Source organism: Euprymna scolopes, chromosome 4 (genome assembly GCF_053919585.1).
Source record: "Euprymna scolopes isolate OS-2025 chromosome 4, ASM5391958v1, whole genome shotgun sequence".
In the NCBI taxonomy this organism is placed as follows: Eukaryota; Metazoa; Mollusca; class Cephalopoda; order Sepiida; family Sepiolidae; genus Euprymna; species Euprymna scolopes.
Window position 1 is genome coordinate 82,641,417 of NC_136485.1, and position 22,808 is coordinate 82,664,224.

Sequence of the window (22,808 nt, forward strand, 5' to 3'; positions counted from 1 at the left end):
TTTTAACGTAGCAAACACTCTATCTAACCGTTTCTTACATTTAGTCCGAGTGGTCGATATTTACTTATCATGATCCCTGATACAACATCGACTTCAAACACACCTATTGCAACCGACTATTATCAGCTTCCAATTGCTAAGGTCTCTTAGAGACCTCTTTCTGGAACTTCTATGTTTCGGGAAACCCTATTGGAAAAGACATTGAATCAGAAGTACATCAATTGCCGCATCTATGTGCTAAATAACATGTAACTTGAGCTTATCTTGCTTTCCGGTAGCTTGTATTGAGTTTCTTTATTTACCTTATATAATAACTTCGAAGCTTTGTTCAATGAAGTATTCTGAAAGCTAAAGGCATGTAATAGAAAAAAAGACAACACATTCATATTTGTATAAGCTCAGCAGGTTTACAAAGAAGCAGGAATTTATTTCAGTTATTCGTAAATTCACAATTTACAAATGTTTTTTTTTCTTCTACTATGTATACAACTTAATCATTATTTTGTATCCATCACACATTATCATATTGGGTAATAGTTGCTAAGAAATGTAGATAAAACGTGATTAAAGTGTCATGTAAAATGTATATGTTAGTCTATATCAAGATAGACTTTAATCCTTTTAATATAAGATGCATATGATAAATCTATGGTAGTAATATTATCAGCTTCGAAAAGATTTTTTTTTAATTAAAATAAATTATGTTTTGCAATTCTGAATTTTTGAGATGAGATGTGAATGTTTGTGTTATGTTGATTCATGGGATAATTATTCCCGTCTTGGGTGTTATTAGTACAACGTTTCGGTCGCTGCAACCTGCGACCTTCTTCGCGCATTGAAAACATACTTCTTTTACTACTATGAAAAAAGAGGGGTGGCTCTGCATAACAAGAATTCGAACCGTTTGGTTGAGGGTGGATCCTTAGATCATAAAGAAGGTTCAACCATCAGGGGTTACTAAAATTTTTGTTTTCCTTTTTTCTTAGAGCTACCCCACCTTACATCGTGTATTTAAAAACATATGCATGGGTATCGATCTTCTGTTTCGTAAAACACTTTTTTACTAATATTAACAATTAGTATAGATATCCCGAAAAATTGAGTCATAGGAAAACCTTTAAAAAATATCTTAGTGAACCCTGATGATTGAACCGTCTTTATAATCTACGGACCTACGAACCGTCTACATAATCTACGGGCCTACAAACTGTTCGAATTCTTGTAATGCAGAGCCAACCCTCTTTTTTCTTAGTAGGAAAAGAAAGATTTCAATACCGAAAGAAGGTCGCAGGTTGCAGCAACCGAAACGTTGTGCTAATAACATCCAAGATGATAATAATAGTCCGATTAACCCACATAACACAAGCTTAAATTATGTTTTGTTTTGCATTTTAAGTACATCTAAAAGAACAGATATTTTTATAAGGATAACTCTTTTTCTAGTTGACATTTAAGAGTGTCTTCATTGTATCCCATCACTATATTATGCGCAAAATATAAGCTTTTCATATTGAATGACCGTCCGATGTTTCTATGTTAATATGCATGGACATATTAACTGAACATGCTGGATCTAGAAAAGTAAATATTGACCACGAATCCTATTTTAACAGTATCAGTACTTCCAGTTCCATACATGCAAAAATAATGAACTGGCGTTGCGGACGATCATATATTTGAAAATGGTCAAGCATTATTGCTCCAGGTAGTAAACTATTCTGAATTACATGCATGTTTGGCGATTCCCACATACAATACATACACAATAAACCTTAAAAACATATTTTAGCATCAATGATTCAACAAGAAGGATATTTGTTTTTTAATTTATTTTCAAATAATAATAAGATTTAAATATCAAAAGTGAAAAGGTTCACAATAACACCTATTCAATAACTTCTTAGAATTATAGTTTCACAATTACTTAGTAGCTTTGTAATGAAAACTTTTCTTAAGCAACTTGTGATTTCAAAATGTCTGAGCACGATAGTGCTCAGCAAAGTATTCCAAGAAGAGAAACCAGTAATGTCATTGAAGAAAAATGTTTTACAGTTCAGCGCTTTACAGCAGGAAAAAGTTTAATATTTGAAAGCATGAAGTTGACGAGATTGGTCTGAGGAAAGAAACAGGGGGAGATAACCCGTGATATTTACAATTTCTCCCTTTTATCTCGTCAGATAAAAAATACATAGAAAATGATTATAAACAGCTCGTAAAAACATGAGATTCCATTTCCTTTTCAATCGCTTACACTCATATATACTCTCTTTTCTTATATATTTTTCTAGCTTCCATCATCTCGCTTACTCTTTAGTTAAATTTCCCTTTCTCTCCACCTCTTTTATTTGATTTTTACAAACCGGTCCCCTCACTAATATTTTTTGCTGTTTGCTACACGATTACGCTTTTTTTTTACTTAATTAACATTAATGTTAATAATATTCTATTTTCCCCTTATTTACTCTATATGATCCTGTTAATAAAGGGTGTAATTGTACATTTGTTAGGAAATTTAGTTATAATTTCAGTTCTTAAATTTAAACATTGGTCTGTATCATCATATATATATACACACACATATATGCATGCATATATATACACACATATATACACACACATATATATACACATATATACACATATATGTATATATACACTATATATATTCACGCATATATATATAACATATGTAATATTTATTTCATGGCATGCTCGATATTTTCAATCGTGCTTCCTAATATTAAACATTAACAAATATATTATGTACATACATAAACGAAAAGTGTCCATAATCTATTTTAAGCACACATGAGTTCCAAACTATTGATTATATTGAAAATTTTGTATCTTACCGAGTTGTATTAGATTAGGTTAAGTAAATTAAAATTTCTAATAATTGATTTAAATTTTTTCTGTCATATTCCCCTATACAAGGTTGATTAAAATATTTTATCTAAATATGAGAAATTCGATGTTTTTGACTTATTATAATATAACTACAATTGTAACCAATGCATTTCACGTTTGTTTAAATATAAAACAAATTATTTTTCTTGTTATTTCAAAAATAGAAAATCAACACAAGAATTTGCAGCAATTCAACGATTTTCCTGATAATTCTATCCAAAACTTTGCAAATTTGCAACATATATATATATATATATACATATATATATATATATATATGAAATTGTGCAATATATACATATATATACATATACATATGCATTTTGCAATATATATATAAATATATGCAATTATGCAATATGTATATATATTCATATATGCAATTTTGCAATACATATATATATATATGCAATTTTGCAATATATATATATATATATGCAATTTTGCAATATATATATATATATGTATATACATATATATATTAGTTTTGTGTAAAAATGCCGTGTTTTGACATGAAGTTGAACGTCAAAAATTGAAATTACTTTTACACCAACATTATATAAATATGCTTTCGTCAATACATTTAAATGATCACAGTTCGTGCAATGCTGGAAAAACAATTTGATTTTTTATGTAAGCAGGTACACACACACACAAATATATATATATATATATATATATATATATATATATATATATATATATATAAAACAATTGTAACGGTAGAAGTCCTGTTACAAAAATATTAAAGGGAACAGAATATCAATAATTGATTTGCTTTTTGTTTGTTTTTTGTTTTTTTAAATAATCGCCTTGTAAAAATGATTCCAATTATGTTTTTATCAAACAAATTTTCAACAATCTCGGTATTTTGTTTATTTTTGCGTTTGTCCCTTTTCTTTTGTTTGGGGGATTTTTTCAATCTAACTCCTCTGAACGACGACATCACGTTCACTCTGTCTTAAACTTTCACTTCAACACTTGTTCAGGTCAACAGTTCATCCATCAAGTTGTGACACTTCCAAAAAAAAAAGATTCTACATCAGAGTATTTTACGCCTGTTCTTTTTCGATCTGTTTATTCGACCTGCAATAAAAACCAAATAACACATTTTATGCTACAATTAAATATAATCATGAGAAACTCTTAAGACATTTGAATTTAGACAAAGATATGCACCGACACACACACACACACACACACACACACACACACATATAGTGTCGGCAAAAAGAAAGTCCGCACTTGTAATTAAAAAAAAAACTGAACATTTAAGCTAAATTTTGTTTGAACAAACAATATCCCATTTGATTGACCTTTTATTCCTCTATAATTATACCTGTTCATATTTAACTTTTAATTGAAATATTCTAGTGTTTACGTCAATAAAAAATAACTTCAAATTGAGGAGGAAAAAAGAAAGCCCTCAGCAACAAATTCATTTAAAACTAGCTTAAATTATCATTAGCATCTCTAATCGTAATTGTTTTATCCAATCAAGAAATCGCCCGCAGCTTGAAATGTGATGAGAAAACGGTACGAAAGACTGTGCAGTAGCACCAAAAACACCGGCAGTATTAGTGATGCCCCTAAATCTGGTCGTACTAGAGTTACTTCTGACAGGAATGACAATGCTATCAAGATCCGCAGCCTAAGAAACAGATTTGAAACGTTTCCTTAAATCTAACAACAGTGCAATATTGTTAAAAAGTGCTCTATTTCTACTGTCAAGAATAGATTAATGGAATTTAATTTGCGAGGATATTTTACAAGATGCAAGTCAATGATTTCTCTAAAGAACAAAAAGCGTCGTCTGTATTTCGCCAGATGCAATGAAAATCATGACTCTTCATATTGGTCAAAAGTGCTTTTTAGTGACGAAAGCAAGTTCAATGGGCTAGGCAGTGATGGTAGGCAGTACGTCCGTCGAAGGAAAGGGGAAGAATTTAATCCTAGGTGCGAAGATTCCACGCTGGAAGGTGGTGGAGGTTCAGTTTTGGTGTGGGGCATTATTAATACGAATGGTACAGGGCCTATAGTTCGCTTCCAAGGTCGAATTAATTCGACCAAGTGCATTAATATGTTGACTGAACATCTTCTACCCTACTTTGGTAAGAATTTGAATGATATTCCCATTTACACAGCTGGCAATATGAAGAGGTTCCTGGAAGAGCATGATATTCCGTGTTTGGATTGGCCTGCACAACCTCCAGACCTCAATCCTATCGAAAACGTATGGCATTACATCAAGCAACAGCTACGCAATGATAAAATCTCAAATTTGGAAGAAATTTGGACAAAAATTAAAGAGAAGTGGGATGCTTTTCCTCCGAGTATTGCTGCAGTCTAATTCAAGGAATTCCCAAAACATTGCAGGCTATAAAATTGCAGAAGGGCTATGCTACTAAATATTAACTTTGTATTCCTGTTGTAGTTGTGTTGCATTAATGTCCTAAAGTTATGTTTAAATAACAATTTTCCATTGTGCGGACTTTCTTTTTACCTCCTCAATTTGAAGTTATTTCTTTAAGTTGAAGTGAACAATAAAATATTTAAATTAAAAGTCAAATATGAACAAATAAAATTATAGAAGAATAAAAGGCGAATCAAATGACGTATAGTTTGTTTAAACAGTTATATTAAATTTGACTTAAATTTGCGGTTTTTGAAAAAAAAATACAAGTCCGGACTTTCTTTTTGCCTATATATATATATATATATATGTATATATATATATATATATATATATATATATATATATATAGACACATGTACATTTATTTGTACATATATATTATACCAAAATTTTTAAATTTTTGCATAAAAAGAGAAAATATTTACATAAAAAAATACATATATACCTATAAAGTTGAACTTATTTCTCAGTCTGACATTCGTATTAAAAACATACTTTTTTAATTTAAAAATTGTTAAAATAAAATTCTTAATATACTCAGTCATGGATATGCTAGCGACTATATGAAGATTAACTAATTTGCATATTCCTTTAAAAAAAGAGGGTTTTTTCACGATTACACTGAATTCTATTTATCATTCTCTATACTTGTGGAGAATTGAGATGAAAACGTTCAAGCACACGAATATATATATATATATATATATATATATATATATATATATATATATATATATATATGTTCCCTTGTGGATGTGCGTGCGAGAAGTCTCCACGAGAATTCACTCTGAGTAGTTGGAGTACAGATTTAAAATGTAATATTTCTCGATTTGCATTTAAGCCGGCAAAATGCTAATAGTTTCAAATTTATAACAATCAGTTTATCTTAACTAGAATAAAAAAATACTGTTGTGTTTTGCACATGCGCAAAATTAAACATTCATAGCTCAAAATCACTTAATCAAAAAATTGTCTGTATCAACCTTTCTGTAGCGCAGATTTGATAAGTAATGAATACGTTCTGCTTTCGATTCTAACGGGTTTTACTTATGTGATGTATTTTATAACTTTTGGAAACATTACAATTAATAGGATAATAATCAACAGAGAATTAGCTCTATAATAATAAAGAAGAGAGTTGCATGAATGAAAATATCATATTATGTGTATTTTACGACTGGGCAACTCCGGATGGCCTACTAGTTTATTTATCTCTCTGTACTAGATATACATCGTTTTATTATTTTATTGCATTATTATTATTATTATTATTATTATTATTATTATTATTATTATTATTATTATTATTATTATTATTATTATTATTATTATTATTATCATCATCATCAGTATTATTATTATTATTATTATTATCATTATCATCATCAGTATTATTATTATCATCATCATCAGTATTATTATTATTATTATTATTATTATATTATTATTATTATTATTATTATTATTGTTGTTATTTTATGATGTTCCGTTTTGATTGGGAACACAAGCAACTGCAATATTAATGTATTATGTAGAGGACTTTAAATATATACGTAGTCTATATTTATAAAGTTCTATCATGTATTGAACCTTTTTAAATAAAGAACTATACCTCATTTCATCATTACAGTTGCACACGCATATGTATAAGAAATTACCTGTAACGTTTCATAAAATTCAATGAAAATTTACAAAGAATTACTCCCTGAATAATAATGCCAATTCGAATTACAAATAAAAACCTAATATAGAAAAATCTACAACATAAATTTTTACACTCATCATATGCTGTAGCGAAATTTTCCAAGTTCTATTACAAAATTAAAAGTAGATCGAAATAATACAAAACCATTCACCATTTCTGTTGATCTCAGATGTTAGTTGAAATATCCAATGAAACTTACGCTGGCATCGGTAACAACATGAATCCTTGTTTCGTTCTAACGACGAACACTTAAATCGGGAACACTCCGTCCATGTGCATTTTGGAAGTCCATTCTGTAATAAAGAACACATGTTTGAAAATTTAAAACATATATTTGAAATATAAAACATTTAAAATATAAAACATTTAAAATATAAAACATTTAAAATATAAAACATTTAAAATATAAAACATTTAAAATATAAAACATTTAAAATATAAAACATTTAAAATATAAAACATTTAAAATATAAAACATTTAAAATATAAAACATTTAAAATATAAAACATTTAAAAAAAATAAAACGTACAGAAATTAAACGTATTGTTACTACTTTTCAAGTTCACTATTGAAATTTACAAAAGATTTTACTTACATAATTTCGGCGCTGATTTATGCAATATTTAATATTAATTGATTAAATTTAGGTAGAAAAATAATCAAGAAGTTAATAACCTCCTTCTCGTCCTCCTCCTTTTCCTCCTCTTACGAGATAAACATGACTATTACTGACACAAATTATTTTAAAAGGGAATACAATGTAGAAATTATTACACACACACACACACACACACACACACATATATATATATATATATATATATATATATATATATATATATATATTGGTTTATTTACTCGTTCATAACTGGTTTTCGTTAAAAATAATTCACATAAGTCAAAAGCAGTTTTATTACAGTAAATACTTGTTGCGATTAATGTTATTGTGATCGCCATCTTGACTATAGATAGGAAGTAAGGTATGTAACCAGACCGGAACGAAAAATTTATTTCAGGCAACTTAGTCAAATGTGGCTTCTCCCGATCTGCCTTTCCTGTCTTACTCACAACCAATATTTTACCGTAATTAAAATGCTTCTAACAATATACAATCTATGCAAACAATTCAGTATATGTATGTATCTGTCTGTGTGCAAATGTTTAATTGATAAACTCTTAAACTACGAGCTAAATAACACTGAAATTAACAGGTAATAGTAATCATACAACAAGGATAGGTTATAACGAGTAAAATCTTTGTTTGGATGGATGAATAAAGCGTACAGAAATATGTCGGCAAGTTGAAATATAAAATGCCGACAAATTTCTATTACTTTTTCCACATACGAAAATTTATTCATAGCTTGAAATGGTTTAATTTCAAATCTTTCTTATATATCTGTCGATAGCTCAAATAAGAGGGAACGCGGTTGGAGCGCTAAATGTTTTGGTTTCGATTCTAGCTGATGGCATACAAGTTATTTTCTGAAATCAGTGCTATATATTAGATATAATATAATATTTAATAGATAATTGGTTCTGTAATAATAAATACGAAATTGGCACGAATTAAAATATATTTAAACTTATTTTACGGGCGTTCCCCTCCCACATTAGTATAATATAATTCTAAATATATGTTTACGCATAATGACTAGCTAAACTAAGGTATATTATCTACAACTAATTTTCTAACTATATTTCCTTAAAAGTATCCGTAGAATACGATAATACAGGACTTCTTTCTGTTTAAAGTCCAATGTCAGCAGACACTTGTCGAGTCCTCTACTAAAATAATTAAATTCTGAACATTTAACTAACCGTTCTCAAACCCATCGATGGTGCCGCTCATCACCAACTGACAATCTCGTTAAGCCTTATCGTCGGATGGCTTTCGAGTTTCGATGAGTAGTGCTTAATTTGTACGCATATATAAAGGAAAAAAAAACAAATAAACAAAGAAGGAACATTACACGAAATACAAAAAACTGAAATTCGCTTCAGATAAGAAAAAATAACATAGTCTGAAATCCCCTATTATCAAATATTTATAATCCCTTACTTAAATATAATTATTACATAAATGAATATGATAAAAAATATATATTATGAGGGCAGGGGTCGATGCAGTGCTTCTCAAGCTAGCCGGACACCAAATCAATTGACTTCACGAGAAAATGCGGTTTAAATGAACACATCCTACAAACAAATCCTATTTCCTCGACTCCTGGTGCATCTGACCACAGTCTATTTTCAAGCTGAACATGAATTTCAACTTCACGTCTAAGTGAATGATTTGCAAGAATTATACACGCACCTTGCACATGCACGCTCCACACGTTGGTTCTCCTAGCAACATAATACTCGTGTACCATTTGGCTTCGTTCGGGTACGTAACTTTTTTAAATATGCAAACTGTAAAAAAAAGAAGAAAACAAACTTAACAAATGGTTTGATTGTGTTAACATTATATACACACTATGTCAATTCAAATAGACATTGTTTTGTTGTTAACGATGAGATTAAAGACAGAAACCGTGTTTACAATTTTTGTGAAAATAACTCTTTCTCATTACGTACACGTAATTTATTACTGAAATAAAATTATAAAATGAAATGAATGTAAAAAAAAAATAGACAGCGCCAAGTCAAACACAAAATCGAGTACACTCAACATCAAGTACACTCAACATCGTCTTATAATCAACGCTTACCCTGTGAACTCGGACTATGGGAAATCCCCATATGCACAAAACAAAATCACTGAAAAAACAAAAATACCAAAACAAAGGGTAAGGATAATGAGAAAACGTTGGATAAAATGATGGTTAAAATTATTACGAACTTGCCAGGATTCGAACCTGGACTCTTCGGATCCGTAGCCAGACGCGTTATCCATTGCACCACAAGTCCTGCCCGTACGCCGAAAGATTCTACTGCGACTTTATACAGACAGTGGTAAATTCTGTTGACATGGGCAGGTAACTTCTTAGACAATTATACGAAACGGCCCAAAACCCCTTATTTCGGGCTTTTTGTGTGACTCAGCGTTGTTCGTTACGAACCATATATATATAAGGACAATCTAGGGACTCACACCTTTCAGGAAAAAAAAAAGAATTTTTCAATTCGGTGCACCCCTTCGAAAGTTTTATTGGTATATATACACACACACAAATAAATAAATAAATAAATAAACATTTATAATTTTATTAATAGTATAGATTTAATATGGCCACTTGACCTCGTCAACAGATTCGCTGATCACCCGCGAATCGCATAAACTTATTTTCCACTGTATTTTTTGTGTCGGATAACTTCACTTATGAACAATATAAAAATCATATCAATATAAAAAATCAAATTCAGGTTGAATTCAATGGAGAACTATTTTTCGTGCTAAAGTCGTGGTAATGTGGATAACAACGCGAAGTGATGATTTTGCTGTGCCAAGTTCGAATCCAGTCAGTTCTCTTTGAAGTATCTTCATTTATGGAAGTTGATAATCTCTATGTGGTCAGTGCTGTTAATATCTGAAAGAACCACTGAAACTAATGGCAACAACAGAATAAAGCCGATTCAAAACGTCTGCAAACCATTAGAATTTACTCTTAGTTAATGTGTCCCTTTTTCAAGCGGGAGGAAATTATATAAGTAAGTATTGCAATAGTAAGCCACTAATTCTACGCCAAACGTGCAATTCAACTTTACGTGTGAACTGTTTAACTCTTTGCCATAAGGTATTGCATTTTATCAGAAATGTATAGCCGATTGGTTTCTAAAATTCAGTATAACCCGGATATAAGATACTTCTTCTCCCGGAGGGTTCCAGCTCTCTTATATCTGGGTTACACTATACATTAGCACAGGCTCTAATTTGGGATCAGAGAAACTCTCTTATATCCGTTTTTCTTATATTCGGGTCTCTCATATCCGAGTTATATGTATCTATTTTTCTATTTGGCTTTCGAAATACAATAACTTTTTCCTTTCAATATGTGTATTCTTACAAATATTCAGTCATTACACAAAGTTTAAACTCAATAGTAAAAATGGGACTTAATGGATTAAACAATTACATTAAACTAATTCAATAAATACTTAATTAAAATTATGTTAACTCATCCAAAAGGCTTTTTTTCAAGATAGATAATGATTTTAACAATTACATATACTTGCCTTTGATCAACGCCATAAATGAATTTAAATGTTTCAAAATCACTTTTGATTTTTTAGTCCAGGTCGCAATATGAATGGAAAACAAATAAAATAAAGAAAATATTTATCTTCCTTATGTGATTATATATTTTTTTTTAATTCATAAGACTTTGCCCTTTCCCGTCAGTCCCAGAAATAGGCAGCATCGCCTAGCATGTTTGTTACCACGATGTTACCAGATTACCCTGCATCGTATAATGAATGATTAAGAAAAAATCGCATCGATGCATTTACGCTGACTGGATATGTAGCGCAGACAACCACCAACGTTTTCACGGCGTAAGCTAGCCATTAACAAGACCATCTAAGCACGTATGATTTAATAGCGCACGAATCGCGCCCGATAAAGTCGGATCATTGTATCGAGGCGTGCCCCGAAATGTTCGCTCCGGTCAAAAACCACCCCGAATCTCCGCCAAAGAATTCACCCCATTTCAACTCGACGTTCCATCGTACAGGTGCAACCTTAACATAGATGGATATCCTATATGGGCGCGCGGTCCCCTTTGTGCTAAGCATAACGTCCAAGTCAGTTATGACCCTTACCTCCTTCCTTGGGTAATTCAGGTTTCACCATCGTCAGTGCCGTGTCCGTGGTCAATACGGATTGTGCTGCCTGATCTACAATATAAAAAAAAGAGAAATAAGAAAAATACGTACAAGATGAGAAATAAAAGGGAATTATACGGTTGATAAGATTTATACAATTGTTACTTGATATGCTTATTACATGGAGGAAGTATCGCGTAGTCTCCCATAACGTTTTTTTGTAAAGGTCGATAAAAAAACGAACCGCACTTGCTTAGACAAAAGGGTACACGCAAAAGGTATCATAGAACATACACGCGCGTAGCTGTTTTCGAATACACAATCATTGGAGTTCGTGTTTTGTTATTTTTGTGATTTTTCTTACCAATACAAGTACACGTGTACAGCAAAAAAGTGAAAGAAAAATAAAATAAAAAGAAATAAGCATTGCGTTTTAAAGAAAAATAAATACATAGAAGTTAAACAAAACATAATAGAAAGAAAAATAAGAACAACACATTTTTTTTTAAAGTAATTAAAGAGGAGCGGAAAGATGTAACAGAAGGCTGGAAAGTGGAGAGAGAAAGCTAAAGCCAGTGCTCCTAAAGGAGGGGCACATTTGCTTTTAAAAATTGCCTTGGCAACACCGCTGGTATTTTCCCGCAGGGGCGCCTCAGGTAGTAACCAATAAACTTACTTCACCCAAAGAATTGGAGACAACGACTTAGGAAGGTGAACCTCCTAGGATTATCCAACACCACACCTCAGCCCAACAGATTCCAGGCCATTCCTTACTAAAAAATGTCCAACCTTGTCAGATTGTTCCAATGAAGTATCTTCGATTGGCGTAAATATAACCTACTCAAGTTGTGCCAGGTAAGGAACGTATAAGTATGAAATGTTTGAAGAAATGTAAAAAAACAAAGCGATAAAGAAGAAAAACAATAAAAACTTACAAGAAAACTGGAATAAAGAGAATAAAACAACACGTTAGAATGAATGAAGAGTTACGGACAATGTGCAAATAACACATGAAAACCAACCGATAAAAAACGGTTTAAAAGTGGTGAATCTGATAGCAACCAAGCGGATAACACTTGATATTTTGGCTATGAACAAAATATAGTATTTGCTATTATGCTAAACGTATTCCATTCTGTCCTCGGTCAATGAAAGATAAATCTTATAAACTAATATAATAATCGACTTTGCCTGTGTAATACTTAAAGCAAATAGGAACAGTTTACAATTTCGTATTGGTTTTAATACATGTATTGCTAGCCGGACACGTGTACTGGCATTAGCCGGGTAAATTGAGGAAAGAAAACGTTGCAATGACCAGAAATAAATTGAGTGGAAATGGCCGGAAAAATTCTTTTCACCCAGAATTGTTTTTATTTTACTTGGGAATAAATCACCGTTTAGCAAGGCCAAAATCCAACTCAAGGATAATGAGATTAATGAGTGTTGGTTAGACGGTGAAACAATTACCGGGAATAGTTTAAATTGGTCAGTTTTAATTATTTAAGCGGACGACTCAAGAAGAATTTATTCATATTAGACTTTAAAACGAACATGTTTTAGTCAGCTGGTAAACAGTCCTACAGTAATATGTTTTACATACGGACAGGTCTATTAACGAAACTTTTCTCATGGAATTTTCGTTTAAACTTAGGCACATATAGAGCGTAAGGGACATTGTTAACAGTTGTTGTGAGTAAACGAGTATGCTGGGATATATAATATATTCATAAGTAGAACGGTAGCTCATAGCCCAATCATCAAGAAATAAAACAGAAGTAAACGAATAGTTAATTAATGAGAGTTCGTTTTGGAAAGCAGTATGATAATTGGTTATTCTTGGGACGTCAATCGTAGAGACATGGTTGAGTATATCAGGGAGGTACTCTTCTATCATAAATAGGAAGGTGGCCTTTTACTCTCGTCTTTCGTTCGACAGACGAACGGAATATGAGCATAAAGGGAGAGCATAAACAAAAAGATAAGGTTAATACAAAGAAGGTGAAGTTCAGTACTAAAAAAAAAAAAAATCCCGAGAATTTGCTACAGTATGTTAATCATCGTTAGATTATTTTTTACCAAAAAATCGTATATTTTATATACGATTTATTGAGCTTGTTTTATTATACACAAACATTCGAAAAAGTTGTCGAAAAACAAATATATAAAAATTAAATGTTATCGAAGGCAAGATAAGTTACTTTTCTACCTATCTAAAAACGTTTTTAGTGGTTTTACTCACTTTAAAGCGTAGAATCTTTCGAAAATCACGCAGTGTGATATAAATACTGTTAGAAACCCACTCAATATGTTACCGTGAAATATGCGGACATATATTCGGTGAGTTTCTAACAGTATTTTATGTAATTATTAAATTTGAACTCATTTTCCCAAACTTACTTTATTCAACAGTGAGCACGTCGCCATTTTTCTTTTTCAAATATATCGATAAACACAGTATGATTTTCGAAAGATTCAACGTTTTAAAGTGAGTAAAACCACTAAAACATTTTCAGACATGTATATGCTACACAACCAGTGATTTAATGGAAATCGGTGTGTGAACGTGCCTATGGCCGTATTAGATAAAGAAAAAAAGAAAGTAGTAGGCAAAAAATATAGAATAATGATACACAACGCCATATCATGTTCGTACGTACATTATCCCTTTCCATTTAAGTTATGCGATGAAATTTTACTTAATTTAGAAGGAATTTTTATATATGAAATCATGGCGCATAGTTGATTAAAACACATATCATAAAGATATTTAAAAAAAGGATCGTTTCCATGTGTTTGAAATCGTTTCTCACCACGAGTCAGCATAAGATGATTTTCTAGCTTTGCCTTTAAAGTGAACTGGCATTCTGTCTAATTACTCTTAGTAGCATGCGTTCTCCAACCCCCTTTTTCATCGAAATCACCCCAGATTTATGTAATTAGCTAAAAGAACGAAAAAATTATCGTAAAGACAAGAGATGCTCATTGGTCATAGTCTTAAGAAGGTGAAGACTTTAGTTAGGAAGAAACACAGCCAGTATGAAGAGAGTTCAACAAGTCTGCAGTTCTTGGAATAAAGCGATTTGAGTTGGAGGCTGCGTTATAACGAAATATTGAATTGATGAAGAATACTTGACCAACGACTCAAACGAGCAGAGCGTAGATCAGACAAATCTGAAGAACAATAATGATGTCTTTTTTATTGCAAAACTTTTTTGTTTGCTAATGGTATTTATTAAAGTCGGTTTCCTATTTGATAACGGCTTTTACATTAAACCTGATTCGCTTACACACTAAGATCAGGCGGTAAATGTTCATGTTTGTCATCACTCAAACTACAGAGGTTTGGGGGATTATTTAATGTCATTATGATACTTATACATTATTTTCTTAACTACACTTCATACAGAGTTGTTAAAAGGATTAGGACCTGAGAAGCTAATGTTAGCGGTCATGTGATATTGAAACTTTCTTTCATTTGATCTATACTTACAATATCCTTATACACTAATCCATATTTTGAACATTATAAACTGTAAAATGTAAGTATGAAAATGGAATATGATTGTAGGAACTGATTTCAAATAACGTTGTTAGATTCCTCATTCAATTCTAAGCAAACCTGAGTCATCTACAAATAATAATAATAATAATAATAATAATAATAATAATAATAATAATAATAATAATAATAATAATAATAATGTAGACTTTGGGGGGAAAGACAAAATATAGTAAATGAATGCAGCTTACTAGCTCCCAAAGAATATAAGGTGAGTACATGGGGAAAGCAGTAAACCGCGAAGTCTGCAAACGACTTTACTTCGAACATGTGGCCAAATAGTGGAAGCTCAAACCGGGGAAATTACTTCCAGGAAATCCACAGAAACTTTTGGAATATAGAAGTAGAAAACAGATAAACATGGAAACCGGACGCCATAAAAATGAATAAGAAGGAAAAAAAACTATAAAATCGTGGATGCTGTCGTCCCAGCAGACCAGAGACATGAAATGAAAACAAAAAAAAAAACAAACACAAAAAAATCAAAAAAAACAAAAAAAAAAACGAATCAAATACAGAAGAACTCGCCAGAGAACTAAACTACTAGGAAAAATGAAGATGATACACATAAATATAGGAGCACTATAAAACATTGAAATAAGACTGGGAAAAATCGGAATCAGTGGAGAGATTATACAATTAATTGAAACTCTGAAAATAGCTAAAGGAAACTTTCGAATACGAAAATGAACGCAGATTAGCTAAAACTCTCACTGTTTATATGGAAACTTCAACAGAAGTAAAGCAAAAAGATAGAAAGAAACACGACATTGGATCAATAAAACTGAAACCACAAGATTTTAAGCAATCTTAACGCCTTCACCACAAAATCGGTAAAGTCAGCACACGAAATCTTAGAGAAAAACTCAAGCAGAGTAGAACGACCGGAAGGAAAGAACTAAGCAGATATACATAAGATAAGTGCAAAGAAAAATATGACCTTTGGGAGGATTGTTGTCATCCAAATCCAAATGAAAACTAATGGTCGCTGCCGGCGAGAAATCAATAACAAACGGTTGTTGCGATGCCGCAAAAATCATTTGCAAAGGTGCTCGAAAAGGTGAATAGTACTGCTATTCTGGGGTGACTTATCATCCAAACTCTATGTTGTATAGGGGTTTCATTGAGAGAGTCTTATTATGATGCTTTTTCTTGTGAGAGAGATGCTTAGAAAGAGTCTTATTACAGTGAGGGATGTTGTAAGACTCAGAGAGAGAGAGAGAGAGAGAGAGAGAGATGTTGTAAGAGACTAGATAGATATTGTTCATGTTATTATTCTTATATATTAAAGGTTCATTCCTTAATTGTGTTGAATGGAAGAAGAAGAAGAAGAAGAAGAAGAAGCTCTTAGAGTGAAGGGGATAGTGTTCAGACAGTTCGGACATGATAATGTTGAGACGTGTATGTAAAGACATATAACACAAATATATAATACAATTGGATTTTACCTTTTAGTAAGAATCATAAGACACAAGACGAGCTTTACAAAACACATAATGGTTTATTTCGTCACGACCGGCCGTTCCATCACCAAGAATTCAAAGTCTCACATTTTTCCTTGAAGTGACGTCTCGCTACTAGACGTCTGACTCCCTCCGAGTTTCTTCACTGACTGACTAACTAAAGTTTTTCTCTATTCCTAGAACTTTCTATTTTCCGTGACGTCATGACGTGTTCTGGACATACGTGTCCAAAACTTTTCCTATTTCTCAGTAACCTATTTATCTAATATGTTAAAAACATTATCTTATAAGCTGCATTCTTTCAATTTAAAATTTCATAACAAACTTGATAGTTAACATTCTTTCCTTGAAATATTTATCTTTATTCTAAACAAATGTTTGTTTTACATTTTTAAATTCTCACACGTAATCTATTTCTAAACTAGATTACGAGGTTCGAATTTGTCTATTGCTATTTCATTTTCATTTTAAACTAAATTCTCCATTTTTATACTTACATGAAAAGGGGACAGCCCTTATCATGTAACATCTAAAGAACACCACCAGTGGTTATCAGTGAGTAATATCTGATAATTACCCATGTCTGAAAAAGTGAGGACAATAATAATTATAATAAATGTAATAATGATTTAAAGATGCCTCCGTTCAGTCTCGAAAAACAATGGATACCTCCTGAAGGGGGTAGTTACGCATGTAATTGTGAGACAAGGGTTTAGCAATCTGCAATCACACCTCTCCTAAACGGAACTGTTTGAGTCCAGTGGTAAGCAGAAGTACAGGACGACTGGAAACAATGCTGAGATAAGCGGAGAGCACATATAGCACCTGGAAGTCCCAAATGGTCATATATTTAGAACTGACTAGGATCAACGTTGCTTAACTTCAGTGATACAGCGGGAATCAGTGTGTCAACGTTATTATATCGTATATAATATTACTACTAATGCTATTCTAAAATGGTGATATACGGAAGAGAATAATAATGTTCAATATGAGTAGTAGAATATGAATAACAAAATGCAAAAAAAAAATAGTAATGGTATTAGAAAAAGGAGAAAAGAAATCGATAATAGAAGTAGGATTAGAAGAATAAATTGAAAATAATGTGAGAAATAGTAGTTGTAAGAGAAGAGAAGGAAAAAGAAGAAAACGAAGGTGAAAAGAAATTAAAGAAATATACTAGAAGTAGTAGAAGAAAAAGGAGAACATGACGAGGATGAAGAAAAGGCGAAGATAAGGAAGACGTAGTGGCAAAAGAAATAAAATAAATACGAGTAAAAAGGTGGGAAAAGAAGAGGAAGAAGAATATCGAATATATAATAAAAAATAAATAAATAGAACCCAAGTGAAAAGCGACTACTCGAAACCAGATATTGCAAACTAAGACGCGTATTCCGAAATTGGAAAAAGAGATCATAAAGGAATATGATGAAAGAAAGGGCAAACAAAAAATGTGTGAGATTTATTTTAAAGGCTTGCACGCAGAGAACAGGCTTCGCTTAATGTACGATGGGTGTGACCACCGTGTCTCATATATCGTAAGACAGGGTCACAAATGACACCACACTAATTTACGAGAATAAATAAAGTCAAATAAATGGCACGCACATTTGCAGTGTTACAGTGCACTTACTTTGGTAGCTCCATGTGCCAATATTAGGAATTACACACACACACACACACAATATATATATATATATATATATATATATATATATATATATATAGTATTGATCTTATAGATACTTTATAGTTCACTATTTTCTCCTCATTTTCGTCTTTATTGGCCTGATAATTTAATAAAGGTTACATAGAACATCATCAGATCAATTAAGGAATAATGAGAGGAAAACTGACTATAGACCGTAAAGTATCTACAATATCAATAATATACATATAGTATTTTTCAAATAGATATTAACAATTATGTTTACATACATACATACATACATACATACATACATACATACATACACTAGAGTTTCATGCTTAGGCAACCATTTGTGTAGGAAGTGATAATTAATGCTGGTCAATAGATATTTAAGCAAACATAAAAATCATGAATCCTAAGCTTTATGATACTGTTTTTATTTGTTCAATTTTTCTAATAATTTTTTAGGTTTTTCTAAAAATATTTTGCGTAACAAGTAAGAAAAACATAATGTACGCCTCATATGCATCACGAACATTTTCGATTCTCCATTGAATGATCATCAACTGAAAAAGCAAATCAACATAAAAGCTAGAGAAAAAAAAAGAGTTTCAAATGGTAGCTCTAAAGCAGACGCGTGAATTGAGATATCGAGATTACGTTTTCACACTGTTCAAGGAAAGATATTAACAATTTAAATTCCGTAGCACCGGAATTAGCCTCACATTTTATTATTACTCGTTTGATTTTATTAATTTTACGTTGTTTTGTTTTGATGTAGATAGATACAAGTATTTTTGTGTTTTCATTTAAAAAAAAAATCTTATTAACTAGAATATGTCTGAAATCATATGAGGGGCAGTTATGTTCGCAAATTGTGCTAGAGTTGTTAAAATGCAAAGTAAGGCGGCGGAATAGAATAGAAGTAATAAAAAAATGTATGTATATATATATATATATATATATATATATATATATATATATATTAGTTTTATTATTTTTTTAATAAGAATTGCATTCTCCTAAAGAGCTTTTATACTTATAAATAACACTTTTTCTTTTATTTAAGAAAGGAACGGAAAGTTGTCGGTGTTGAGGAAGACAAAAACAAGTGATGTCATATATATATATGTATGTATGTATGTATGTATGTATGTATGTATATATATATGTATATATATAATATAAATCAATAATAATAATAATAATAATAATAATAATAATAATAATAATAATAAAAATGAAATAAATAAAAATAAATAAATTGGATTATACACTTAATATACTAGCCTTCCATCTCACAAAAACATAAAGTTTACAAAATAAATACTCTTTATTCTCTTGGTTAAAAAGATACACTTCGCTAAAACATACCAGCACAACAACGAATTCGAGTTTTAAAATTACATCCTGTTCAAACCAAATTAACACTAAATGATTCAAAATTAAGCAACCAACTAAAAGTACTGCAAAATAATACTAATTCTAATTTTTAAGAAAAAAAAAACTATATAAACCATTTAATCATTAATTGTACCCTGTTGTGATTCGGTTTCATTTTCTGTGAGACCTTTGTCTCGCTTATATATATATATATATATATATATATATATATATATATATATATATATAATATAATATGTATAAATGTAGTGGAAGGTAGTTCGATGAAGAGTCCACATGATGTTGTTAACTGCGGGTTTTTTATGAAGCCGGATAGGTGACGCGGGGTCGCGTATTTTTAAAATCTGGGTAGTTCTTCCACTACATTATGTCAAGGAAGAAGAGGAAAAAATAGATTGACAAAGGAGTCTTACTCCGAAATATATTTCTTTAAAAATAAACACCCGTTAATTTTATAAAAAAATTTCGCGTTGTAGTTTTTGCTTCAAATGTATTTATACATGTTTTATTCTTCAAATTTCACTCAGCGCTTCTAACGGATATAAACAAAAAGGAAACTACCCAGATTTTCAAAATGCGCGACCACGCGTCACCTATCCGTCTTCATAAAAAACCCGCAGTTAGCAACATCACGTGGACTCTTCACCGAACTATCTTCCACTACATTTTATATATATATATATATATATATATTCAACATAACCTCGCATATATATGGTAAGTAATATTTCCATCTTTATTTATCCCAATCCTTTTATTTATGAAGTTCGATATAACTAAAGCGCATATGCAAATAAATGACTATAAGTATAAATAAAAAGTTTATATTCCAAATTTCGGTTTATTCTTTAGCATGTTTAAATGTTCCATTCTGGGCATCACCTTTCCCTTAGTGCAGAAACATTCATATGATTATTATGTAAATTTTTGAATATTTTCTACCCTGACTCAGCAGAAGAATAAGAATTCATTAACTTTAAAAAGAGAATAAAAAGAATATTGGCATGATTACATAAATCCGAGCAAAATCGGAAGAATGGTTGTAATTGGGTTTTCTTATTTTATTTTCATCTTAATTTTAATTGGTGAATTGAAGATTTTAACATGCTGAAAGCAATAAACGTAAGATGAATAACATTTTGTGATTTGGAATATAGTCTTTTTGTCACATACGGACACACACACATACACACTCACACACACATACACACATATACAGGGTGTCTCAATAAAATGTATACACTCTTTAAATTCTCAACTTGCTACATGAATACGCTATGCCACATTCCCAACAGATGTTCAGGAATAAAGAATGACACTTCCAGCAGGATGGAGCACTTCCCCACTATCATCATGACGTAAGAGCATATCTTGACAGTCACCTGCAAAACAGATAGGACGAAGTATCAAGTACTGTCCACGTTCACCGAATTTGACTACCCCCCTGGTTTTCTTTTTTTTTTCGGAGGCTGGAGGCTGGAGGGCATATTAAACACATGTTCCCCTCACAAAACTAGCTACAATGAATGAGTTAAAAGCAACCATTGAAAGAAGATGTGCCAATATACCAATTGAACTGATTAGGAACGTTTTTGATTCAATCAGTGAGCGTTGCCAGCTGTTCATGGAGCACAATGGCCAATAATGTGAACATTTTCGATAATTAGCTGGTTTCTATATTTGTTCATAGTATTTTGATGTATGAAACTTTTCTTTATTATAATAAATGTTGGCTTTATGGTCATTTAAAGAGTGTATACATTTTATTGGGACACCCTATATATATATATATATATATATATATATATATATATATATATATATATATATGAGAGAGATTAGATGTGATGGATAGATTTATAGAATATCACTTCCTTCCGACACACCGACAACTTTCCATTCCATGCATTGTGATAGTTTCTAACACGGTCTTCAATACATGACTCACACTATGCTTCAAGAAAACTATATTTCATATTTATCAATTTTTTGTAGTCATGTTCATTCAAAGATATTGCCACTTCTTGGATGTAAGGGGCTACTATTTGTGACAATGTTTAGGGATATGAGTGAGATGGTTTATATTACATGTAAACTTCTTCATGTTAGGGAAGCAATTAATAAGGGGAGAATTCCGAAATCCAGTAGTTTGGGGGAAGAATCTATTAAATGACGTTCTAGCATCAACGGACCTCTATAGTGAATAAGATAGGATTTTGTTGGTAAACAGGTTTGTCGGGGGTATATACGTCGATAAGTGTGATTAATTTAAATAAACAGGCACAGGGACGCAACATTGCAGCGATGAGACAGAGGTTGGGGATTAGTTGACAGTGCGGAGACCCTTTTTTGGACTATGTTCATCGGGGAGAGAATAATGGTAAATGCACCCATCCAGATATGGCAACAATACTCCCTACATGGACGAATAGTAGCTTTGTACAACTCCAGGATACTTTCAAATGTTAGTTATATTTTAGCTCAATAGCGGGAACTCATCTTCTTTGCAGCAGCATTCGCAATGTCCTAAATGTATTCGTTCCAGTTTATGCTGCATGTGAATGTTAAGCGGGGGAGTTTGAAGGAAGAACTGTCAGGTACACTGTTATAAGTCATGAATATCGATGGCTAAGAAGACTTCTTGTAATTGTTACTAGAAAGAAGCTTAATCGTAGTAGCATTAAATGCTACCATTTTTTCATTACACTACGGTCATTTTCTAAGGATTTTGCTATTGGCTTAAATATGTTTACATCCGATTCTTCCTTTGTGTCTATTTTAGTGCGTCCTATTATCAGCAGAATATACTCATCTCAGACACAATATTATCAGGGAGGTCATTTATGAATATTAGGAATACTAGCATTTCAAGGATCGGCCCTGTAATGTCCTTATCTAAATAAAAGAGAGATAATCCGAATGTTACAGGAGT

The 22,808-nt window shown here is 31.4% G+C and overlaps 1 protein-coding gene across 1 annotated transcript in view; it reads right to left on the minus strand.

The window, feature by feature from the left end:
• Positions 1-3,809: 3,809 nt before the first annotated feature.
• Positions 3,810-22,808, minus strand: part of LOC145272940 (chordin-like) — a 223,255-nt gene continuing 204,256 nt past the window's right edge. Inside the window, exons 20-23 of the mRNA XM_080127055.1 lie at positions 11,794-11,868; positions 9,347-9,444; positions 7,228-7,321; positions 3,810-3,993 (exon numbers count right to left, since the gene is read on the minus strand). Of these exons, the coding sequence (XP_079983181.1) occupies positions 3,950-3,993; positions 7,228-7,321; positions 9,347-9,444; positions 11,794-11,868 (311 nt within the window). The 3' untranslated portion in view covers positions 3,810-3,949. The remainder of the gene's footprint in view (positions 3,994-7,227; positions 7,322-9,346; positions 9,445-11,793; positions 11,869-22,808) is intronic.